General features: G+C 41.8%; 1 protein-coding gene across 3 annotated transcripts in view; it reads right to left on the bottom strand.

Annotated features, from left to right (window-relative positions):
* Window positions 1-20,524, bottom strand: part of ZFC3H1 (zinc finger C3H1-type containing) — a 635,174-nt gene that overhangs the window by 117,889 nt on the left and 496,761 nt on the right. For all 3 annotated transcript variants that reach the window (XM_053716781.1, XM_053716782.1, XM_053716783.1), the window contains one exon: window positions 6,620-6,730. In XM_053716781.1, the coding sequence (XP_053572756.1) occupies window positions 6,620-6,730 (111 nt within the window). The remainder of the gene's footprint in view (window positions 1-6,619; window positions 6,731-20,524) is intronic.

Here is a 20,524-nt window from a genome sequence, read left to right as displayed (position 1 = left end):
TCAGAAGAAGAAAATACATCAAAATGGTAGAATTTAGTAAAAGTATGCAAAGAGGACCAAGTTGCTGCTTTGCAAATCTGGTCAACCGAAGCTTCATTCCTAAACGCCCAGGAAGTAGAAACTGACCTAGTAGAATGAGCTGTAATTCTTTGAGGCGGAGTTTTACCCGACTCAACATAGGCAAGATGAATTAAAGATTTCAACCAAGATGCCAAAGAAATGGCAGAAGCTTTCTGGCCTTTTCTAGAACCGGAAAAGATAACAAATAAACTAGAAGTCTTACGGAAAGATTTCGTAGCTTCAACATAATTTTTCAAAGCTCTAACAACATCCAAAGAATGCCACGATTTCTCCTTAGAATTCTTAGGATTAGGACATAATGAAGGAACCACAATTTCTCTACTAATGTTGTTGGAATTCACAACTTTAGGAAAAAATTCAAAAGAAGTTCGCAACACCGCCTTATCCTGATGAAAAATCAGAAAAGGAGACTCACAAGAAAGAGCAGATAATTCAGAAACTCTTCTGGCAGAAGAGATGGCCAAAAGGAACAAAACTTTCCAAGAAAGTAATTTAATGTCCAATGAATGCATAGGTTCAAACGGAGGAGCTTGAAGAGCTCCCAGAACCAAATTCAAACTCCAAGGAGGAGAAATTGACTTAATAACAGGTTTTATACGAACCAAAGCTTGTACAAAACAATGAATATCAGGAAGAATAGCAATCTTTCTGTGAAAAAGAACAGAAAGAGCAGAGATTTGTCCTTTCAAAGAACTTGCGGACAAACCCTTATCTAAACCATCCTGAAGAAACTGTAAAATTCTCGGTATTCTAAAAGAATGCCAAGAAAAATGATGAGAAAGACACCAAGAAATATAAGTCTTCCAGACTCTATAATATATCTCTCGAGATACAGATTTACGAGCCTGTAACATAGTATTAATCACAGAGTCAGAGAAACCTCTTTGACCAAGAATCAAGCGTTCAATCTCCATACCTTTAAATTTAAGGATTTCAGATCCTGATGGAAAAAAGGACCTTGTGACAGAAGGTCTGGTCTTAACGGAAGAGTCCACGGTTGGCAAGAGGCCACCCGGACAAGATCCGCATACCAAAACCTGTGAGGCCATGCCGGAGCTACCAGCAGAACAAACGAGCATTCCTTCAGAATCTTGGAGATTACTCTTGGAAGAAGAACTAGAGGCGGAAAGATATAGGCAGGATGATACTTCCAAGGAAGTGATAATGCATCCACTGCCTCCGCCTGAGGATCCCGGGATCTGGACAGATACCTGGGAAGTTTCTTGTTTAGATGGGACGCCATCAGATCTATTTCTGGAAGTTCCCACATTTGAACAATCTGAAGAAATACCTCTGGGTGAAGAGACCATTCGCCCGGATGCAACGTTTGGCGACTGAGATAATCCGCTTCCCAATTGTCTATACCTGGGATATGAACCGCAGAGATTAGACAGGAGCTGGATTCCGCCCAAACCAAAATTCGAGATACTTCTTTCATAGCCAGAGGACTGTGAGTCCCTCCTTGATGATTGATGTATGCCACAGTTGTGACATTGTCTGTCCGAAAACAAATGAACGATTCTCTCTTCAGAAGAGGCCAAAACTGAAGAGCTCTGAAAATTGCACGGAGTTCCAAAATATTGATCGGTAATCTCACCTCCTGAGATTCCCAAACTCCTTGTGCCGTCAGAGATCCCCACACAGCTCCCCAACCTGTGAGACTTGCATCTGTTGAAATTACAGTCCAGGTCGGAAGCACAAAAGAAGCCCCCTGAATTAAACGATGGTGATCTGTCCACCATGTTAGAGAGTGTCGAACAATCGGTTTTAAAGATATTAATTGAGATATCTTCGTGTAATCCTTGCACCATTGCTTCAGCATACAGAGCTGAAGAGGTCGCATGTGAAAACGAGCAAAGGGGATCGCGTCCGATGCAGCAGTCATAAGACCTAGAATTTCCATGCATAAGGCTACTGAAGGGAATGATTGTGACTGAAGGTTTCGACAAGCTGCAATCAATTTTAGACGTCTCTTGTCTGTTAAAGACAGAGTCATGGACACTGAATCCATCTGGAAACCCAGAAAAGTTACCCTTGTCTGAGGAATCAATGAACTTTTTGGTAAATTGATCCTCCAACCATGATCTTGAAGAAACAACACAAGTCGATTCGTATGAGATTCTGCTAAATGTAAAGACTGAGCAAGTACCAAGATATCGTCCAAATAAGGAAATACCACAATACCCTGTTCTCTGATTACAGACAGAAGGGCACCGAGAACCTTTGTAAAAATTCTTGGAGCTGTAGCTAGGCCAAACGGCAGAGCCACAAACTGGTAATGCTTGTCCAGAAAAGAGAATCTCAGGAACTGATAATGATCTGGATGAATCGGAATATGCAGATATGCATCCTGTAAATCTATTGTGGACATATAATGCCCTTGCTGAACAAAAGGCAAGATAGTCCTTACAGTTACCATCTTGAACGTTGGTATTCTTACATAACGATTCAATATTTTTAGATCCAGAACTGGTCTGAAGGAATTCTCCTTCTTTGGTACAATGAAGAGATTTGAATAAAACCCCATCCCCTGTTCCAGAACTGGAACTGGCATAATTACTCCAGTCAACTCTAGATCTGAAACACATTTCAGAAATGCTTGAGCTTTTACTGGATTTACTGGGACACGGGAAAGAAAAAATCTCTTTGCAGGAGGTCTCATCTTGAAACCAATTCTGTACCCTTCTGAAACAATGCTCTGAATCCAAAGATTGTGAACAGAATTGATCCAAATTTCCTTGAAAAAACGTAACCTGCCCCCTACCAGCTGAGCTGGAATGAGGGCCGCACCTTCATGTGGACTTAGAAGCAGGCTTTGCCTTTCTAGCTGGCTTGGATTTATTCCAGACTGGAGATGGTTTCCAAACTGAAACTGCTCCTGAGGATGAAGGATCAGGCTTTTGTTCTTTGTTGAAACGAAAGGAACGAAAACGATTATTAGCCCTGCTTTTACCTTTAGATTTTTTATCCTGTGGTAAAAAAGTTCCTTTTCCACCAGTAACAGTTGAAATAATGGAATCCAACTGTGAACCAAATAATTTGTTACCCTGGAAAGAAATGGAAAGTAAAGTTGATTTAGAAGCCATATCAGCATTCCAAGTTTTAAGCCATAAAGCTCTTCTAGCTAAAATAGCTAGAGACATAAACCTGACATCAACTCTGATAATATCAAAAATGGCATCACAGATAAAATTATTAGCATGCTGTAGAAGAATAATAATATCATGAGAATCATGATGTGTTACTTGTTGCGCTAAAGTTTCCAACCAGAAAGTTGAAGCTGCAGCAACATCAGCCAAAGATATAGCAGGTCTAAGAAGATTACCTGAACACAGATAAGCTTTTCTTAGAAAGGATTCAATTTTCCTATCTAAAGGATCCTTAAACGAAGTACCATCTGACGTAGGAATAGTAGTACGTTTAGCAAGGGTAGAAATAGCCCCATCAACTTTAGGGATTTTGTCCCAAAATTCTAATCTGTCAGACGGCACAGGATATAATCGCTTAAAACGTTTAGAAGGAGTAAATGAATTACCCAATTTATCCCATTCTTTGGAAATTACTGCAGAAATAGCATTAGGAACAGGAAAAACTTCTGGAATAACCACAGGAGCTTTAAATACCTTATCCAAACGTTTAGAATTAGTATCAAGAGGACCAGAATCCTCTATTTCTAAAGCAATTAGTACTTCTTTAAGTAAAGAACGAATAAATTCCATTTTAAATAAATATGAAGATTTATCAGCATCAACCTCTGAGACAGAATCCTCTGAACCAGAGGAATCATCAGAATCAGAATGATGATGTTCATTTAAAAATTCATCTGTAGGGAGAGAAGTTTTAAAAGATTTTTTACGTTTACTAGAAGGAGAAATAACAGACATAGCCTTCTTTATGGATTCAGAAACAAAATCTCTTATATTATCAGGAACATTCTGCACCTTAGATGTTGAAGGAACTGCAACAGGCAATGGTACTTTACTAAAGGAAATATTATCTGCTTTAACAAGTTTGTCATGACAATCAATACAAACAACAGCTGGAGGAATAGCTACCAAAAGTTTACAGCAGATACACTTAGCTTTGGTAGATCCAGCACTAGACAGCGATTTTCCTGTAGTATCTTCTGACTCAGATGCAACGTGAGACATCTTGCAATATGTAAGAGAAAAAACAACATATATATAAAGCAAAATTGATCAAATTCCTTAAATGACAGTTTCAGGAACGGGAAAAAATGCCAAAGAACAAGCTTCTAGCAACCAGAAGCAATGAAAAATGAGACTTAAATAATGTGGAGACAAAAGAGACGCCCATATTTTTCGCGCCAATAAGACGCCCACATTATTTGGCGCCTAAATGCTTTTTGGCGCCAAAATGACGCCACATCCGGAACGCCGACATTTTTGGCGCAAAATAACGTCAAAAAATGACGCAACTTCCGGCGACACGTACGACGCCGGAAACGGAAACGAATTTTTTGCGCCAAAAAAGTCCGCGCCAAGAATGACGCAATAAAATGAAGCATTTTCAGCCCCCGCGAGCCTAACAGCCCACAGGGAAGAGTCAAATTTTTGAAGGTAAGAAAAAATGATTAAATCAAATGCATTATCCCAAATATGAAACTGACTGTCTGAAAATAAGGAAAGTTGAACATTCTGAGTCAAGGCAAATAAATGTTTGAATACATATATTTAGAACTTTATAAACAAAGTGCCCAACCATAGCTTAGAGTGTCACAGAAAATAAGATTTACTTACCCCAGGACACTCATCTACATGTAGTAGAAAGCCAAACCAGTACTGAAACGAGAATCAGTAGAGGAAATGGTATATATAAGAGTATATCGTCGATCTGAAAAGGGAGGTAAGAGATGAATCTCTACGACCGATAACAGAGAACCTATGAAATAGACCCCGTAGAAGGAGATCACTGCATTCAAATAGGCAATACTCTCCTCACATCCCTCTGACATTCACTGCACGCTGAGAGGAAAACCGGGCTCCAACTTGCTGCGGAGCGCATATCAACGTAGAATCTAGCACAAACTTACTTCACCACCTCCATCGGAGGCAAAGTTTGTAAAACTGAATTGTGGGTGTGGTGAGGGGTGTATTTATAGGCATTTTGAGGTTTGGGAAACTTTGCCCCTCCTGGTAGGAATGTATATCCCATACGTCACTAGCTCATGGACTCTTGCTAATTACATGAAAGAAAAATGGCTTACCGGTCCCCATAGGGAAAATGACAGCCTTCCAGCATTACAAAGTCTTGTTAGAAATGTGGCCAGTCATACCTCAGGCAGAAAAGTCTGCCAACTGCTTCCCCCAACTGAAGTTACTTCATCTCAACAGTCCTGTGTGGAAACAGCAATCGATTTTAGTAACGTTTGCTAAAATCATCTTCTGTTTCAGAGTAAATAGTACATACCAGCACTATTTTAAAATAACAAACACTTGATTGAAGAATAAAAACTACATTTAAACACCAAAAAACTCTTAACCATCTCCGTGGAGATGTTGCCGGTGCAACGGCAAAGAGAATGACTGGGGTAGGCGGAGCCTAGGAGGGATCATGTGACCAGCTTTGCTGGGCTCTTTGCCATTTCCTGTTGGGGAAGAGAATATCCCACAAGTAAGGATGACGCCGTGGACCGGACACACCTATGTTGGAGAAATAGGGACTCCAGTAACACCCCTCTTATTAAAATAGGTTTTACTGCTTAGCCCATTCCCATACAGGGAAATAATGCCAGCCAGTTCTGATACACCAAGTCTCCTCAGAAAAAAAGGCTGCACATACCTTAATGCTGCTTGTAGCATGAAACCGGTCTCCCCACTGAAGATGTCTCATGGTTACCTTCAGAAGTCTTGTGGGAACCAGCGTGGATCTTAGTTACAAATGCTAAGATCATCAAACCTCAGGGCAGAAATCTTCTTCCATATCCCCCTGAGGAAAATAGTATGCACCGGTACCATTTAAAATAAAAAACTTCTTGATTGAAGAAACTAAACTAACACCTCACGTTACCATGTCTTCCTAGTATAACACAGGCAAAGAGAATGACTGGATGGGAAGGGGAGGGGCTATATATACAGCTCTGCTGTGGTGCTCTTTGCCACTTCCTGTTAGCAGGAGGTTAATATCCCACAAGTAAGGATGAAATCCGTGGACTCATCAAATCTTTGTAAAAGAAAATATATTAATATAACTGTTGGTTATGCAAAACTGGGGAATGGGTAATAAAGGCATTATCTATATTTTTAAACAATAAAAAATGTAGACTGTCCCTTAAAGCATAGGGAAACACCTACTTTACATGCCAGTGTACATTATTTCTTAGAGTGTAAGACTTTGCACTTATTTCTTCAATGTAAAAATTTTTAAAAATACATCTGCATAAATGTTTTAAATACCTCATATCTTGTATTTATTTTGGTGTTTAATGTCATTTTAAATACATTGCTAGCAAAATTAAATAGTTCACATGCAAAAAAATTTAAGACCAAAAAAAAAAAAAAAAAAAAAAGAAGTTTACCAGTATAGCAGCCAGAGGTAGGGTGTTGGCACACTTAAATCTTCAAGAGACACATCTGCTTTAACTGTAGGTGCTTTACAATTCAATGGTATTGAGAAGTTTAAAAGATGCCTAAGATAAAAAAATGCACGCCAGGTTTTACTTTTTACATTACACATATAAACAGCTAACCTAATTTCTGCTTGTTTTAGAATAAAATCCCACAATACACAAAAAAAAATAAAAATTTTTTATTCTTACCTGATAAATTATTTTCTTTCCTGGCATGGAGAGTCCACAAGTCCATTCAATTACTGTTGGGAATTCAACTCCTGGACACCAGGAGGAGGCAAAGAACACCCCAGCAAAGCTTAAAGTGAATGTAAATTTTCTCTCCTTTGAACGTACATCTTAATTCCTTTTTAGTATATAATTCAAACCGCCACTTTTTTGTGAAAAAATATCAAATTATATTTTTATTACCAATTTTCTTCCATTTTATGGACCAGCTCCTCCCATCTGCAACTTCCTTATTTTATTGAATGTTACATATACAGCGGTCCCACCCGCTGTTTACGGAGAGGCAATGCGCGCTCCCGGCTATCAGTAAAACTGTGCATGTGTTACACGCTGAATACATTAATTGAATACTATCGTTGAAGCCAGTACAGCAGCTTACATCGTACCTCCGTAGTTTGGAAACTACTATACTTGTTACGATATTTACTTGTTTACTCTTTTAGGGTTACGAACGCATTATATTTCTTTTTAAATAAGAGCCCCTATACGATTGCTACTTACCTTGCGCTCCAAAAGTTGAGGAATAAATTACTAAGAGCAAGAAATATTAAAGAGCGCATGTGCGAAATGTGAACGTGCGTCCGAAATCAGTGATAGAACAGCGTTCTAACGTAAGCGCATTATGGACGTGTGACGTAGAGAAAACACAATTTATGCTTACCTGATAAATTTATTTCTCTTGTGGTATATCCAGTCCACGGATGATCCATTACTTGTGGGATATTCTCATTCCCAACAGGAAGTTGCAAGAGGACACCCACAGCAGAGCTGTTATATAGCTCCTCCCCTAACTGCCATATCCAGTCATTCGACCGAAAACAAGCCGAGAAAGGAGAAACCATAGGGTGCAGTGGTGACTGTAGTTTAAATTTAAAAAATTACCTGCCTTAAAATGACAGGGCGGGCCGTGGACTGGATACACCACAAGAGAAATAAATTTATCAGGTAAGCATAAATTGTGTTTTCTCTTGTAAGGTGTATCCAGTCCACGGATCATCCATTACTTGTGGGATACCAATACCAAAGCTAAAGTACACGGATGAAGGGAGGTACAAGGCAGGTACCACTGCCTGTAAAACCTTTCTCCCAAAAATAGCCTCCAAAGAAGCAAAAGTATCAAATTTGTAGAATTTTGAAAAGGTATGAAGCGAAGACCAAGTCGCCGCCTTGCAAATCTGTTCAACAGAAGCCTCATTTTTAAAGGCCCAAGTGGAAGCCACAGCTCTAGTAGAATGAGCTGTAATCCTTTCAGGAGGCTGCTGTCCAGCAGTCTCATAGGCTAAGCGGATTATACTTCGTAGCCAAAAAGAAAGAGGTTGCCGAAGCCTTTTGACCTCTCCTCTGTCCAGAGTAGATAACAAACAAAGCAGATGTTTGGCGGAAATCTTTAGTAGCTTGTAAGTAAAACTTTAAAGCACGAACCACGTCCAGATTGTGTAATAGACGTTCCTTCTTTGAAGAAGGATTAGGACACAAGGATGGAACAACAATCTCTTGATTGATATTCTTGTTAGATACCACCTTAGGTAAAAACCCAGGTTTGGTACGTAGGACTACCATATCCGTATGGAAAATCAGATAAGGGGAATCACATTGTAAGGCAGATAACTCGGAGACTCTGCGAGCCGAGGAAATAGCTACCAAAAAAAGAACTTTCCAAGATAAAAGTTTGATATCTATGGAATGAAGAGGTTCAAACGGAACTCCTTGAAGAACCTTAAGAACCAAATTTAAGCTCCATGGCGGAGCAACAGGTTTAAACACAGGCTTGATTCTAACTAAAGCCTGACAAAATGCCTGAACGTCTGGAACATCTGCTAGACGCTTGTGCAAAAGAATAGACAGAGCAGAAATCTGTCCCTTTAAGGAACTAGCTGACAATCCTTTTTCCAAACCTTCTTGGAGAAAGAATAATATCCTGGGAATCCTGACCTTACTCCATGAGTAACCCTTGGATTCACACCAATAAAGATATTTACGCCATATATTATGATAAATTTTCCTGGTGACAGGCTTTCGTGCCTGTATTAAGGTATCAATGACTGACTCAGAGAAACCACGCTTTGATAAAATCAAGCGTTCAATCTCCATGCAGTCAGTCTCAGAGAAATTAGATTTGGATGGTGGAAAGGACCCTGAAGTAGAAGGTCCTGTCTCAGAGGCAGAGTCCATGGTGGAAATGATGACATGTCCACTAGATCTGCATACCAGGTCCTGCGTGGCCACGCAGGCGCTATCAAAATCACTGATGCTCTCTCCTGCTTGATCTTGGCAATCAGTCGAGGGAGCAGAGGAAACGGTGGAAACACATAAGCCAGGTTGAAAGACCAGGGCGCTGCTAGAGCATCTATCAGCGTCGCCTTGGGATCCCTGCACCTGGATCCGTAACAAGAAAGCTTGGCGTTCTGGGGAGACGCCATGAGATCCAGTTCTGGTTTGCCCCAACGATGAATCAATTGTGCAAACACCTCCGGATGGAGTTCCCACTCCCCCGGATGAAAAGTCTGACGACTTAGAAAATCCGCCTCCCAGTTCTCTACACCTGGGATATGGATAGCTGATAGGTGGCAAGAGTGAATCTCTGCCCAGCGAATTATCTTTGAGACTTCTAACATCGCTAGGGAACTTCTTGTTCCCCCTTGATGGTTGATGTAAGCCACAGTCGTGATGTTGTCCGACTGAAATCTGATGAACCTCATTGTCGCTAGCTGAGGTCAAGCCTGAAGAGCATTAAATATCGCTCTCAGTTCCAGAATATTTATTGGAAGGAGTGTTTCCTCCTGAGACCACGATCCCTGAGCCTTCAGGGAGTTCCAGACTGCACCCCAACCTAGAAGGCTGGCATCTGTTATTACAATTGTCCAATCTGGCCTGCGAAAGGTCATACCTTTGGACAGATGGACCCGAAATAGCCACCAGAGAAGAGAATCCCTGGCCTCTTGATCCAGATTTAGTAGAGGGGACAAATCTGTGTAATCCCCGTTCCACTGACTGAGCATGCATAGTTGCAGCGGTCTGAGATGTAAGCGTGCAAACGGCACTATGTCCAGTGCCCCTACCATTAAGTCGATTACTTCCATACACTGAGCGACCGAAGGGCGTGGAATGGAATGAAGAACACGGCAGGAATTTAGAAGCTTTGATAACCTGGACTCCGTCAGGTACATTTTAATTTCTACAGAATCTATCAGAGTCCCTAGGAAGGAAACTCTTGTGAGTGGGGATAGAGAACTCTTTTCCTCGTTCACTTTCCACCCATGCGATCTTAGAAATGCCAGTACTAAGTCAGTATGAGACTTGGCAATTTGGAAGTTTGACGCCGGTATCAGGATGTCGTCTAAATAAGGGGCCACTGCTATGCCCCGCGGCCTTAGGACCGCCAGAAGCGACCCTAGAACCTTCGTAAAGATTCTTGGGGCTGTAGCTAATCCAAAGGGAAGAGCCACAAACTGGTAATGCCTGTCTAGAAAGGCAAACCTGAGAAACCGATGATGATCTTTGTGTATCGGAATGTGAAGATAAGCATCCTTTAGATCCACTGTAGTCATATATTGACCCTCCTGGATCAGTGGTAGGATGGTACGAATAGTTTCCATCTTGAATGATGGAACTCTGAGGAATTTGTTTAAGATCTTTAGATCCAAAATTGGTCTGAAGGTTCCCTCTTTTTTGGGAACCACAAACAGATTTGAGTAAAAACCCTGTCACTGTTCCTCCTTTGGAACTGGATGGATCACTCCCATAACTAGGAGGTCTCGTACACAGTGTAAGAATGCCTCTCTCTTTATCTGGTTTGCAGATAATTGTGAAAGGTGAAATCTCCCTTTTGGGGGGGAAGCTTTGAAGTCCAGAAGATATCCCTGGGATATAATTTCCAACGCCCAGGGATCCTGAACATCTCTTGCCCACGCCTGGGCGAAGAGTGAAAGTCTGCCCCCTTCTAGATCCGTTACCGGATAGGGGGCCGTTCCTTCATGCTGTCTTAGAGGCAGCAGCAGGCTTTTTGGCCTGCTTACCTTTGTTCCAGGTCTGGTTTGGCCTCCAGACCGTCTTGGACTGAGCAAAAGTTCCCTCTTGTTTTGCATTAGAGGAAGTTGATGCCGCACATGCCTTGAAGATTCGAAAGGCACGAAAATTAGACTGTTTGGCCCTTGATTTGGACCTGTCCTGAGGAAGGGCATGACCTTTTACTCCAGTGATATCAGCAATAATCTCCTTCAAACCAGGCCCGAATAGGGTCTGCCCCTTGAAGGGAATGTTAAGCAGCTTAGATTTTGAAGTCACGTCAGCTGACCATGATTTAACCCATAGCGCCCTGCGTGCCTGTATAGCAAAACCAGAATTCTTAGCCGTTAGTTTAGTCAAATGAACAATGGCATCATAAACAAAAGAATTGGCTAGCTTAAGTGCTCTAAGTTTGCCAAGTATGTCAAGTATGTCATCCAATGGAGTCGCTACCTCAAGCCAGAACGCCGCAGCAGCAGTGACAGGAGCAATGCATGCAAGGGGCTGTAGGATAAAACCTTGTTGGATAAACATTTTCTTAAGGTAACCTAATTTTTTATCCATTGGATCTGAAAAAGCACAACTGTCCTCGACAGGGATAGTAGTACGCTTTGCTAGAGTAGAAACTGCTCCCTCCACCTTAGGGACTGTCTGCCATAAGTCCCGTGTGGTGGCATCTATAGGAAACATTTTTCTAAAAATAGGAGGGGGAGAGAACGGCACACCTGGTCTATCCCATTCCTTAGTAATAATTTCTGTAAACCTTTTAGGTATTGGAAAAACATCAGTACACACCGGCACTGCATAGTATTTATCTAGTCTACACAATTTCTCTGGCACTGCAATTGTATCACAGTCATTCAGAGCAGCTAAAACCTCCCTGAGCAATACTCGGAGGTGTTCAAGCTTAAATTTAAATGTAGAAATATCAGAATCAGGTATCTTTCCTGAGTCAGAAATATCACCCACAGACTGAAGCCCTCCTTCCTCAGCTTCTGCATATTGTGAGGCAGTATCAGACATGGTTCTTAAAGCGTCAGTATGCTCTGCATTTCGTCTAACCCCAGAGCTATCTCGCTTACCTCTAAATTCAGGTAGTCTGGCTAATACCGCTGACAGTGTATTATCCGTGACTGCCGCCATGTCTTGTAAAGTAATCGCGATGGGCGCCCTAGATGTACTTGGCGCCATTTGAGCGTGAGTCCCTTGAGCGTGAGTCCCTTGAGCGGGAGTCAAAGGATCTGACACGTGGGGAGAGTTAGTCGGCATAACTTCCCCCTCGTCAGATTCCTCTGGTGATAAATTTTTTAAAGACAGAATATGATCTTTATTGCTTAAAGTGAAATCAGTACATTTGGTACACATTCTAAGAGGGGGTTCCACCATGGCTTTTAAACATAATGAACAAGGAGTTTCCTCTATGTCAGACATGTTTGTACAGACTAGCAATGAGACTAGCAAGCTTGGAAAACACTTTAAATCAAGTTAACAAGCAAATATAAAAAACGGTACTGTGCCTTTAAGAGAAACAAATTTTGTCAAAATTTGAAAAACAGCGAAAAAAGGCAGAAAATCAAACGAAAATTTTACAGTGTATGTAATAAGCTAACAGAGCATTGCACCCACTTGCAAATGGATGATTAACCCCTTAGTTCAAAAAACGGATAATAAAAACCATAAACTTTTTTTTTTTTTTTTAACAGTCACAACAAACTGCCACAACTCTGCTGTGGCCCTACCTTCCCCAATAAACTATTTTGGGCCCTTTAGAGATGTCCTGTAGAATTCAGGAAAGCTGGATGTCTCAGTCTGTAATTTTTACTGTGCAAAAAAGCCCTAAAATAGGCCCCCCTCACTCATAGTACAACAGTGGAAAGCCTCAGGAAACGGTTACTAGGCAAAAATAAAGCCAGCCATGTGGAAAAAACTAGGCCCCAATAAAGTTTTATCACCAAAGCATATATAAAAACGATTAAACATGCCAGCAAACATTTTATATTGCATTTTTATAAGGGTATTACCCCTGAGAGTAAGCATGATACCAGTCGCTATTAAATCACTGTATTCAGGCTTAACTTACATTAATCCGGTATCAGCAGCATTTTCTAGCATTTCCAATTCTAGAAAAAAATTGTAACTGCACATACCTCATAGCAGAGTAAACTGCACGCCATTCTCCCGCTGAAGTTACCTCTCTCCTCAGACATATGTGAGAACAGCAATGGATCTTAGTTACAACCTGCTAAGATCATAGAAAACTCAGGCAGATTCTTCTTCTATTTACTGCCTGAGATAAAATAGTACAACTCCGGTACCATTTAAAAATAAACTTTTGATTGAAGAAAAAAAAAACTAACTATTTTTCACCACTCTCTCTTACTACCTCCATGCTTGTTGAGAGTTGCAAGAGAATGACTAGATATGGCAGTTAGGGGAGGAGCTATATAACAGCTCTGCTGTGGGTGTCCTCTTGCAACTTCCTGTTGGGAATGAGAATATCTCACAAATAATGGATGATCCGTGGACTGGATACACCTTACAAGAGAAAAAGGGGTTTGGTCCCCCCCGGGAGGGATTCAATGATTGGTTGACAAGATCAAGCCTACTATCTCAATCAATAATCAAGGATGGCGGGTGGAGGATTAAAAGTACGATCGCAGGGATATAAATACAAAATACTCGCTAATTACAACTTTATTAAAAAAAAAATCATGAATTTAATGCTGTGTTTAGCAGGCAGACTGACTTTACATTCACTTTAAGTATCCCTCCTACTTCCCAGTAATTCAGCCGAGGGAACAAGGAAAGAAGAGGAACACAAGAGGTATAAAGGTGCCTGAAGGTTATAAAATTAAATACTGCATTAAAAATATAAAAGGGCGGGTCGTGGACATTCCATGCCAGGAAAGAAAATAAATGTATCAGGTAAGCATACATTTTGTTTTCTTTCCAATAGCATGGAGAGTTCAAGAGTCCATTCAATTACTTTTGGGAAACCAAATACCCAAGCCAGAGAGGACACAGAATGGACATTGAGGGAGAACTAAAAGGAAGGTGGACCTAAACTGAAGGCACCACCGCTTGAAGCACCTTTCTCCCAAAAGCTCAGCTGAGGCAAAAAAAAAGCTAATTTGCAAAATTTTGAAAAAGTATGCAAAGAGAACCAAGTAGCTGCACAGCTTTGATCCATGGAAGCATTGTTCATAAAACCCAGGAATAAGAAAAAACAAATTATGCTTACCAGATAAATTCCTTTACTTGTGGGAATAAAGAACCTGGCCACCAGGAGGAGTCAAAGACACCCCAGCCAAAGGCTTAAAATACCTCCCCCACTCACCTCATCTACCAGACATTCTGCCGAGGGAACAAGAAACAGTAGGAGAAATATCAGGGTATAAAAGGTGAAAGAAGAATAACAAAAATTTAGGTCCGCCCAATGGAGAAAATGGGCGTGGGCCATGGACTCTCCTCATACAGAAGGAAAGGAAATTATCTGGTAAGCATAATTTATGTTTTCCTTCTTAATATGAGGAGAGTCCACGGCTGCCCAAACCACATCCAAATTATGAAGTAACCGCTTCTTCGAAGAAGAAGGGTTAGGACACAAGGAACAAACAATCTCCTGACTGATGTTGTGATCTGAAACAACCTTAGGAAGAAAACCCAGTACGAAGAACAGCCTTATTAGCATGGAATACTAGGTAAGGGGGCTCACATTGCAAGGCAGCCATCTTAGATACTCTGCGTGCCAAAGCAATAGCCAGTAGAAAGAGAACCTTCCAAGATAGTAATTTAATGTCAACCAAATGCATAGGCTCAAACGGAGCCCTCTGCAAAACTAAGTACTAGATTTAAGCTCCAGGGAGGAGCGGTAGGTCTAAACACAGTCCTGATTCTAGACAGAGCCTGAACAAAAAACACAGTACATAAGGAAGCTTAGCGAGCCTCTTGTGCAATAACACAGAAAGCGCCAAAATCTGTCCCTTTAAGGAACTAGTGGCAAGTCCCTTCTCCAAACCATCTTGGAGAAAGGAAAGAATCCTGGACACCTTGACCTTATGCCAGGGGAATCCACGCTCTTAACACCAGAATAAGTAGGTCATCCACACCTTATGATAGATGCGACAGGTGACCTGCTTTCTAGCTTGAATGAGTATCAATCACTCTCTCAGAAAAACCTCTCTTGGCTAGGACTAAGCATTCAATCTCCACGCAGTCAGCCTCAGAGAATTTAGATTCTGATTAACAAAAGGACCCTGATCCAGAAGATCCCTGCGACAAGGTAACCTCCATGGAGGAGATGAAGACATCCCCACAATGTCCGCGAACCAGATCCTTCGCGGCCACGATGGAGCAATTAGAATAGCCGAAGCTTGCTCCTGCTTGATGCGGGCCACTACATGAGGGAGAAGTGGTAACGGTGGAAAAATGTAAACTAGGCTAAACCTCCAAGGCGCTGCTAATGCATCTATCAGCTCTGCCTGAGGATCCCTGGACTGTGAATCTCTAAAAACACCTTGGGATGAAGAGACCATTTCCCCGGATGAAATGATTGTCTGCTGAGAAAATCCGCTTCTCAATTTTCCACACCCGGAAAGTGGATAGTTGACAGCGAGCAGTTGTGGGCCTCCGCCCATTCCAGAATCCGAGATACTTCCCTCATTGCTAGGGAGCTTCTTTTCCCCCCCTGATGGTTGATGTAAGCCACAAGATTATGTTGTCTGATTGGAATCTGATAAACTGGGATGAAACAAGGAGACCAAGCCTTCAGAGCATTGTAGTCACAATCTCCCAGGATGGTCTCATGAAGCATGTCCCTTGGGACAGGTGATCTGGACAGAGCCACCAAGAGAGCGATTCTCTCGACCGGTTGACCAGAGAAATCTGTTGAGGCAGATCCGAGTGGTCGCCGTTCCACTGCCTCAGCATGCACAGCTGAAGAGGTCTGAGATGGAATCTGGCGAATGGGATGACATCTATGCTGGACACCATAATTCCAATTACCTCCATACACCGGGCCACAGAGGGCCTTAAGGAGGTCTGGCGGGCAAGACAATTGGAAGTAACTTTGCAACTTCTTTGGTCTGTGAGAAATATCCTCATTGATATGGAATCTATTATCATGGTACTGGGAACCAGATAACTCTTTCCTAAGTTTATCTTCCATCCATGAGATAGAAAAAGTAAAAGAGCTCTTGAATGGTCCTCTGCCAGCAGACAGGACGGAGCCTGAACCAGGATGTCGTCCAAGTATGGCGCTACTGAATACCTCTGGATCTCGCCACCTGTAAAGACTCTTGGGGCAGTAGCTAGACCAAATGAAAGAGCAACAAACTGAAAGTGCTGGTCCAGAAATGTGAAACTTAAGAACTTTAAGTGATCCTTGCGCATTGGCACATGAAGTAGTAGTACCCAAGACCTCTCTCTGCTAGAGGTACCGGCACAATAACTCCCAGGGAGGAGAGATCCCTCACGCACACTAGAAAAGATTCTCGTTCTTCTGGTCTTGAAGACAGGTTTGATAAGAGGAATCTGCCCCTGGGTGGATGAGATTTGAAACCTATCCTGTAACCCTGTGCAATGACCTCCAGAACACAAGGGTCTTGTACGTCCCCAAGCCAAGCCTCCACAAAGAGATAGTCTGCCCCCAACACGATCCAGTCCCCAAGACTGCTCAGGCTTCGCGAAGGGCTGCTGGCGTTGGGATTTATCCGAACGAAAAAGACGAAAATTAGGACACTGTCCTTTAGGTTTATTCTTATCCTGCGGTAGAAAGGCACCTTTGCCCCCCGTGACCGTGGATATGATTCAGTCCAGGCCTGGACTAAAAAGAATCTTTCCCTTAAATGGAAGGGAAAGTAAACTAGATTTTCAAGTCATGTCCGCAGACCAAGACTTCAGCCAGAGTGCCTACGGGCTAGAACAGAAAAACCTGATGTCTTGGCATTCAGGCAAATTATCTGCATATTGGCATCGCAGATAAAATAATTAGCTATCCTCACGGCCTTAATTCTTTCCTGGATCTCGTCACCTCGATCATCTCCGATAGAGAGTCTCACCAATAGGTAGCGGCTCCAGCCACCGCCTCTGCAGGTTGAAATAAATATCCTGTGTGCTGAAACATCTTTCTTAACAGAGTTTCTAGCTTCTTATCCATGGGCACCTTAAACGACGAACTATCCTCAAGAGGGATGGTAAGTGCACTTAGCTCCATCCACCTTAGGGACGGAACCCCACAACTCTAATATAGAGTCCGGAACCGGGAACAATTCCATTCATTCTTAATAATATTTGCCATCTTTACAAGAACCGGGAAAGTCTGTGGCATCACCCTGTCCTCATAAACCTTATCAAGCTTAGGAATAGAAGGTTCCTCTGGTAATTTAGGTTCTGGAACCTCTAAAGTAGCCAACACTTCTTTTAACACAAAGCCTAAATGCTCGATCATAAATCTAAAGTCTGGTTCCTCCGCAGCCGGAGGTTTAGAGGCAGCAGATTCCGACCCAGAAAGAGCATCCTCTGAAGTATCAGAGGCGTCCTCATCAGCGGATAATCTTGTATCAGATAAATCCAACAAGTTGGTAGATGACCCCTTGGAAGGAAAGCAATATTTGACCTTTCACTTGTGCTTAGCAGGGCGAGGTAAAGCACTAAAGGCCGCAGACACTGCCGTTTGTAGCTGTTCAGTCAAGTCTGGTGGTAAGAGGGCTCCTCCCGAAGGAGGATTAGCAGTGCAATGGGAAGCTGCGCGTGTAATAGGAGATGACAGCAGGGAACGCACCTTGCGGGACGGAGACGCCTCAGAGGTGGACGGCTCAGTGGTACTAAACATCTTGGTTTTCTTAAATACAAGTACTTTATCACGCCATGTGGAACATAATTGAGCAGGCGGGTATACCGTAGCCTCCTCACAACTTATCAGAGTGCTCCACAGCTTGCACTTTTAAGATAGACTATAGAAAAAACATAATTTATGTAAGAACTTACCTGATAAATTCATTTCTTTCATATTGACAAGAGTCCATGAGCTAGTGACGTATGGGATATACAATCCTACCAGGAGGGGCAAAGTTTCCCAAACCTCAAAATGCCTATAAATACACCCCTCACCACACCCACAATTCAGTTTTAACGAATAGCCAAGTAGTGGGGTGATAAAGAAAGGAGTAAAAAGCATCAACAAAGGAATTTGGAAATAATTGTGCATTATATAAAAAAATCATAACCACCATAAAAAAAGGGTGGGCCTCATGGACACTTGCCAATATGAAAGAAATTAATTTATCAGGTAAATTCTTACATAAATTGTTTTCTTTCATGTAATTGGCAAGAGTCCATGAGCTAGTGACGTATGGGATATCAAATACCCAAGATGTGGAACTCCACGCAAGAGTCACTAGAGAGGGAGGGATACAAATAAACAGCCATATGCTGAAAAATTAATCCACAACCCAAAATATAAGTTATTCTTATGAAGAAAAGAAAAACTTAAAACATCAGCAGAAGAATCAAACTGAAACAGCTGCCTGAAGAACTTTTCTACCAAAAACTGCTTCTGAAGAAGCAAATACATCAAAACGGTAGCATTTAGTAAATGTATGCAAAGAGGACCAAGTCGCTGCTTTGCAAATCTGATCAACTGAAGCTTCATTCTTAAAAGCCCACGAAGTGGAGACTGATCTAGTAGAATGAGCTGTAATTCTCTGAGGCGGGGCCTGACCCGACTCCAAATAAGCTTGAAGAATCAAAAGCTTTAACCAAGAAGCCAAGGAAATAGAGGCCTTCTGACCTTTCCTAGGACCAGAAAATATAACAAATAGACTAGAAGTCTTCCTGAAATCTTTAGTAGCTTCAACATAATATGTCAAAGCCCTTACCACATCCAAAGAATGTAAGGATCTTTCCAAATAATTATTAGGATTAGGACACAAGGAAGGGACAACAATTTCTCTACTAATGTTGTTTGAATTCACAAACTTAGGTAAAAACTTAAATGAAGTCCGCAAAACCGCTTTATCCTGATGAAAAATCAGAAAAGGAGACTCAAAAGAAAGAGCAGAAAGCTCAGAAACTCTTCTAGCAGAAGAGATAGCCAAAAGGAACAACACTTTCCAAGAAAGCAGTTTAATGTTCAAATGGAGGAGCCTGTAACACCCTCAAAACCAAATTAAGACTCCAAGGAGGAGATATTGATTTATTTACAGGCTTAATACGAACTAAAGCCTGTACAAAACAGTGAATATCAGGAAGATTAACAATCTTTCTGTGAAATAAAACAGAAAGAGCAGAGATTTGTCCCTTCAAGGAACTTGCAGACAAACCCCTATCCAAACCATCCTGGAGAAATTGTAAAATTCTAGGAATTCTAAAAGAATGCCAAGAGAATTTATGAGAAGAACTCCATGAAATGTAAGTCTTCAAAACTCAGAGTCAGAGAAACCTCTATGACTTAGTACTAAGCGTTCAATTTCCATACCTTCAAATTTAATGATTTGAGATTCTGATGGAAAAACGGACCTTGAGACAGTAGGTCCGGCCTTAACGGAAGTGGCCAAGGTTGGCAACTGGACATCCGCATACCAAAACCTGTGGGGCCATGCTGGAGCCAACAGCAACACAAATGATTGTTCTATGATGATTTTGGAGATCACTCTTGGAAGAAGAACTAGAGGTGGGAAGATATAAGCAGGTTGATAACACCAAGGAAGAGTCAGCGCATCCACTGCTTCCGCCTGAGAATCCCTGGACCTGGACAGGTATCTGGGAAGTTTCTTGTTTAGATGAGAAGCCATCAAATCTATTTCTGGAAGACCCCACATCTGAACAATCTGAGAAAACACATCCAGATGGAGAGACCACTCCCCTGGATGTAAAGTCTGACGGCTGAGATAACCCGCCTCCCAATTGTCTACACCTGAGATATGAACCGCAGAAATTAGACAGGAGCTGGATTCCGCCCAAACAAGTATCCAAGATACTTCTTTCATAGCGCGGGGACTGTGAGTCCCACCGTTGTGATATTGTCTGTCTGAAAACAAATAAACGGTTCTCTCTTCAACAGAGGCCAAAACTGATGAGCTCTGAGAATTGCACAGTTCTAAAATATTTATTGGTAATCTCGTCTCTTGAGATTTCCAAACCCCTTGTGCTGTCAGAGATCCCCAGACAGCTACCCAACCTGAAAGACTTGCATCTGTTGTGATCACAGTCCAGGTTAGCCGAACAAAAGAGGCCCCTTGAACTAAACGCTGGTGATTTAACCACCACGTCAGAGTGTGTCGAACATTGGGATTTAAGGATATTAATGGTAATATCTTTGTATAATCCCGGCACCATTGATTCAGCATACAAAGCTGGAGAGGTCTCATGTGAAAACGAGCAAAACGAATCGTGTCCGATGCTGCAGTCATGAGGCCTAAAACTTCCATGCACATAGCCACTGAAGGGAATGACTGAGACTGAAGGTGCCGACATGCTGCAACCAATTTCAAATGTCTCTTGTCTGTTAGAGACAGAGTCATGGACACTGAATCTATCTGGAAACCTAAAAAGGTGAGACTTGTCTGAGGAATCAAGAAACTTTTTAGTAAATTGATCCTCCAACCATGTTTTCGAAGAAAC

The sequence above is a fragment of the Bombina bombina genome, chromosome 6 (genome assembly GCF_027579735.1).
Source record: "Bombina bombina isolate aBomBom1 chromosome 6, aBomBom1.pri, whole genome shotgun sequence".
Classification (NCBI taxonomy): Eukaryota; Metazoa; Chordata; class Amphibia; order Anura; family Bombinatoridae; genus Bombina; species Bombina bombina.
The sequence above is the reverse complement of the archived record's forward strand: the minus strand, read 5'-3'. Positions and strand labels throughout refer to the sequence as shown.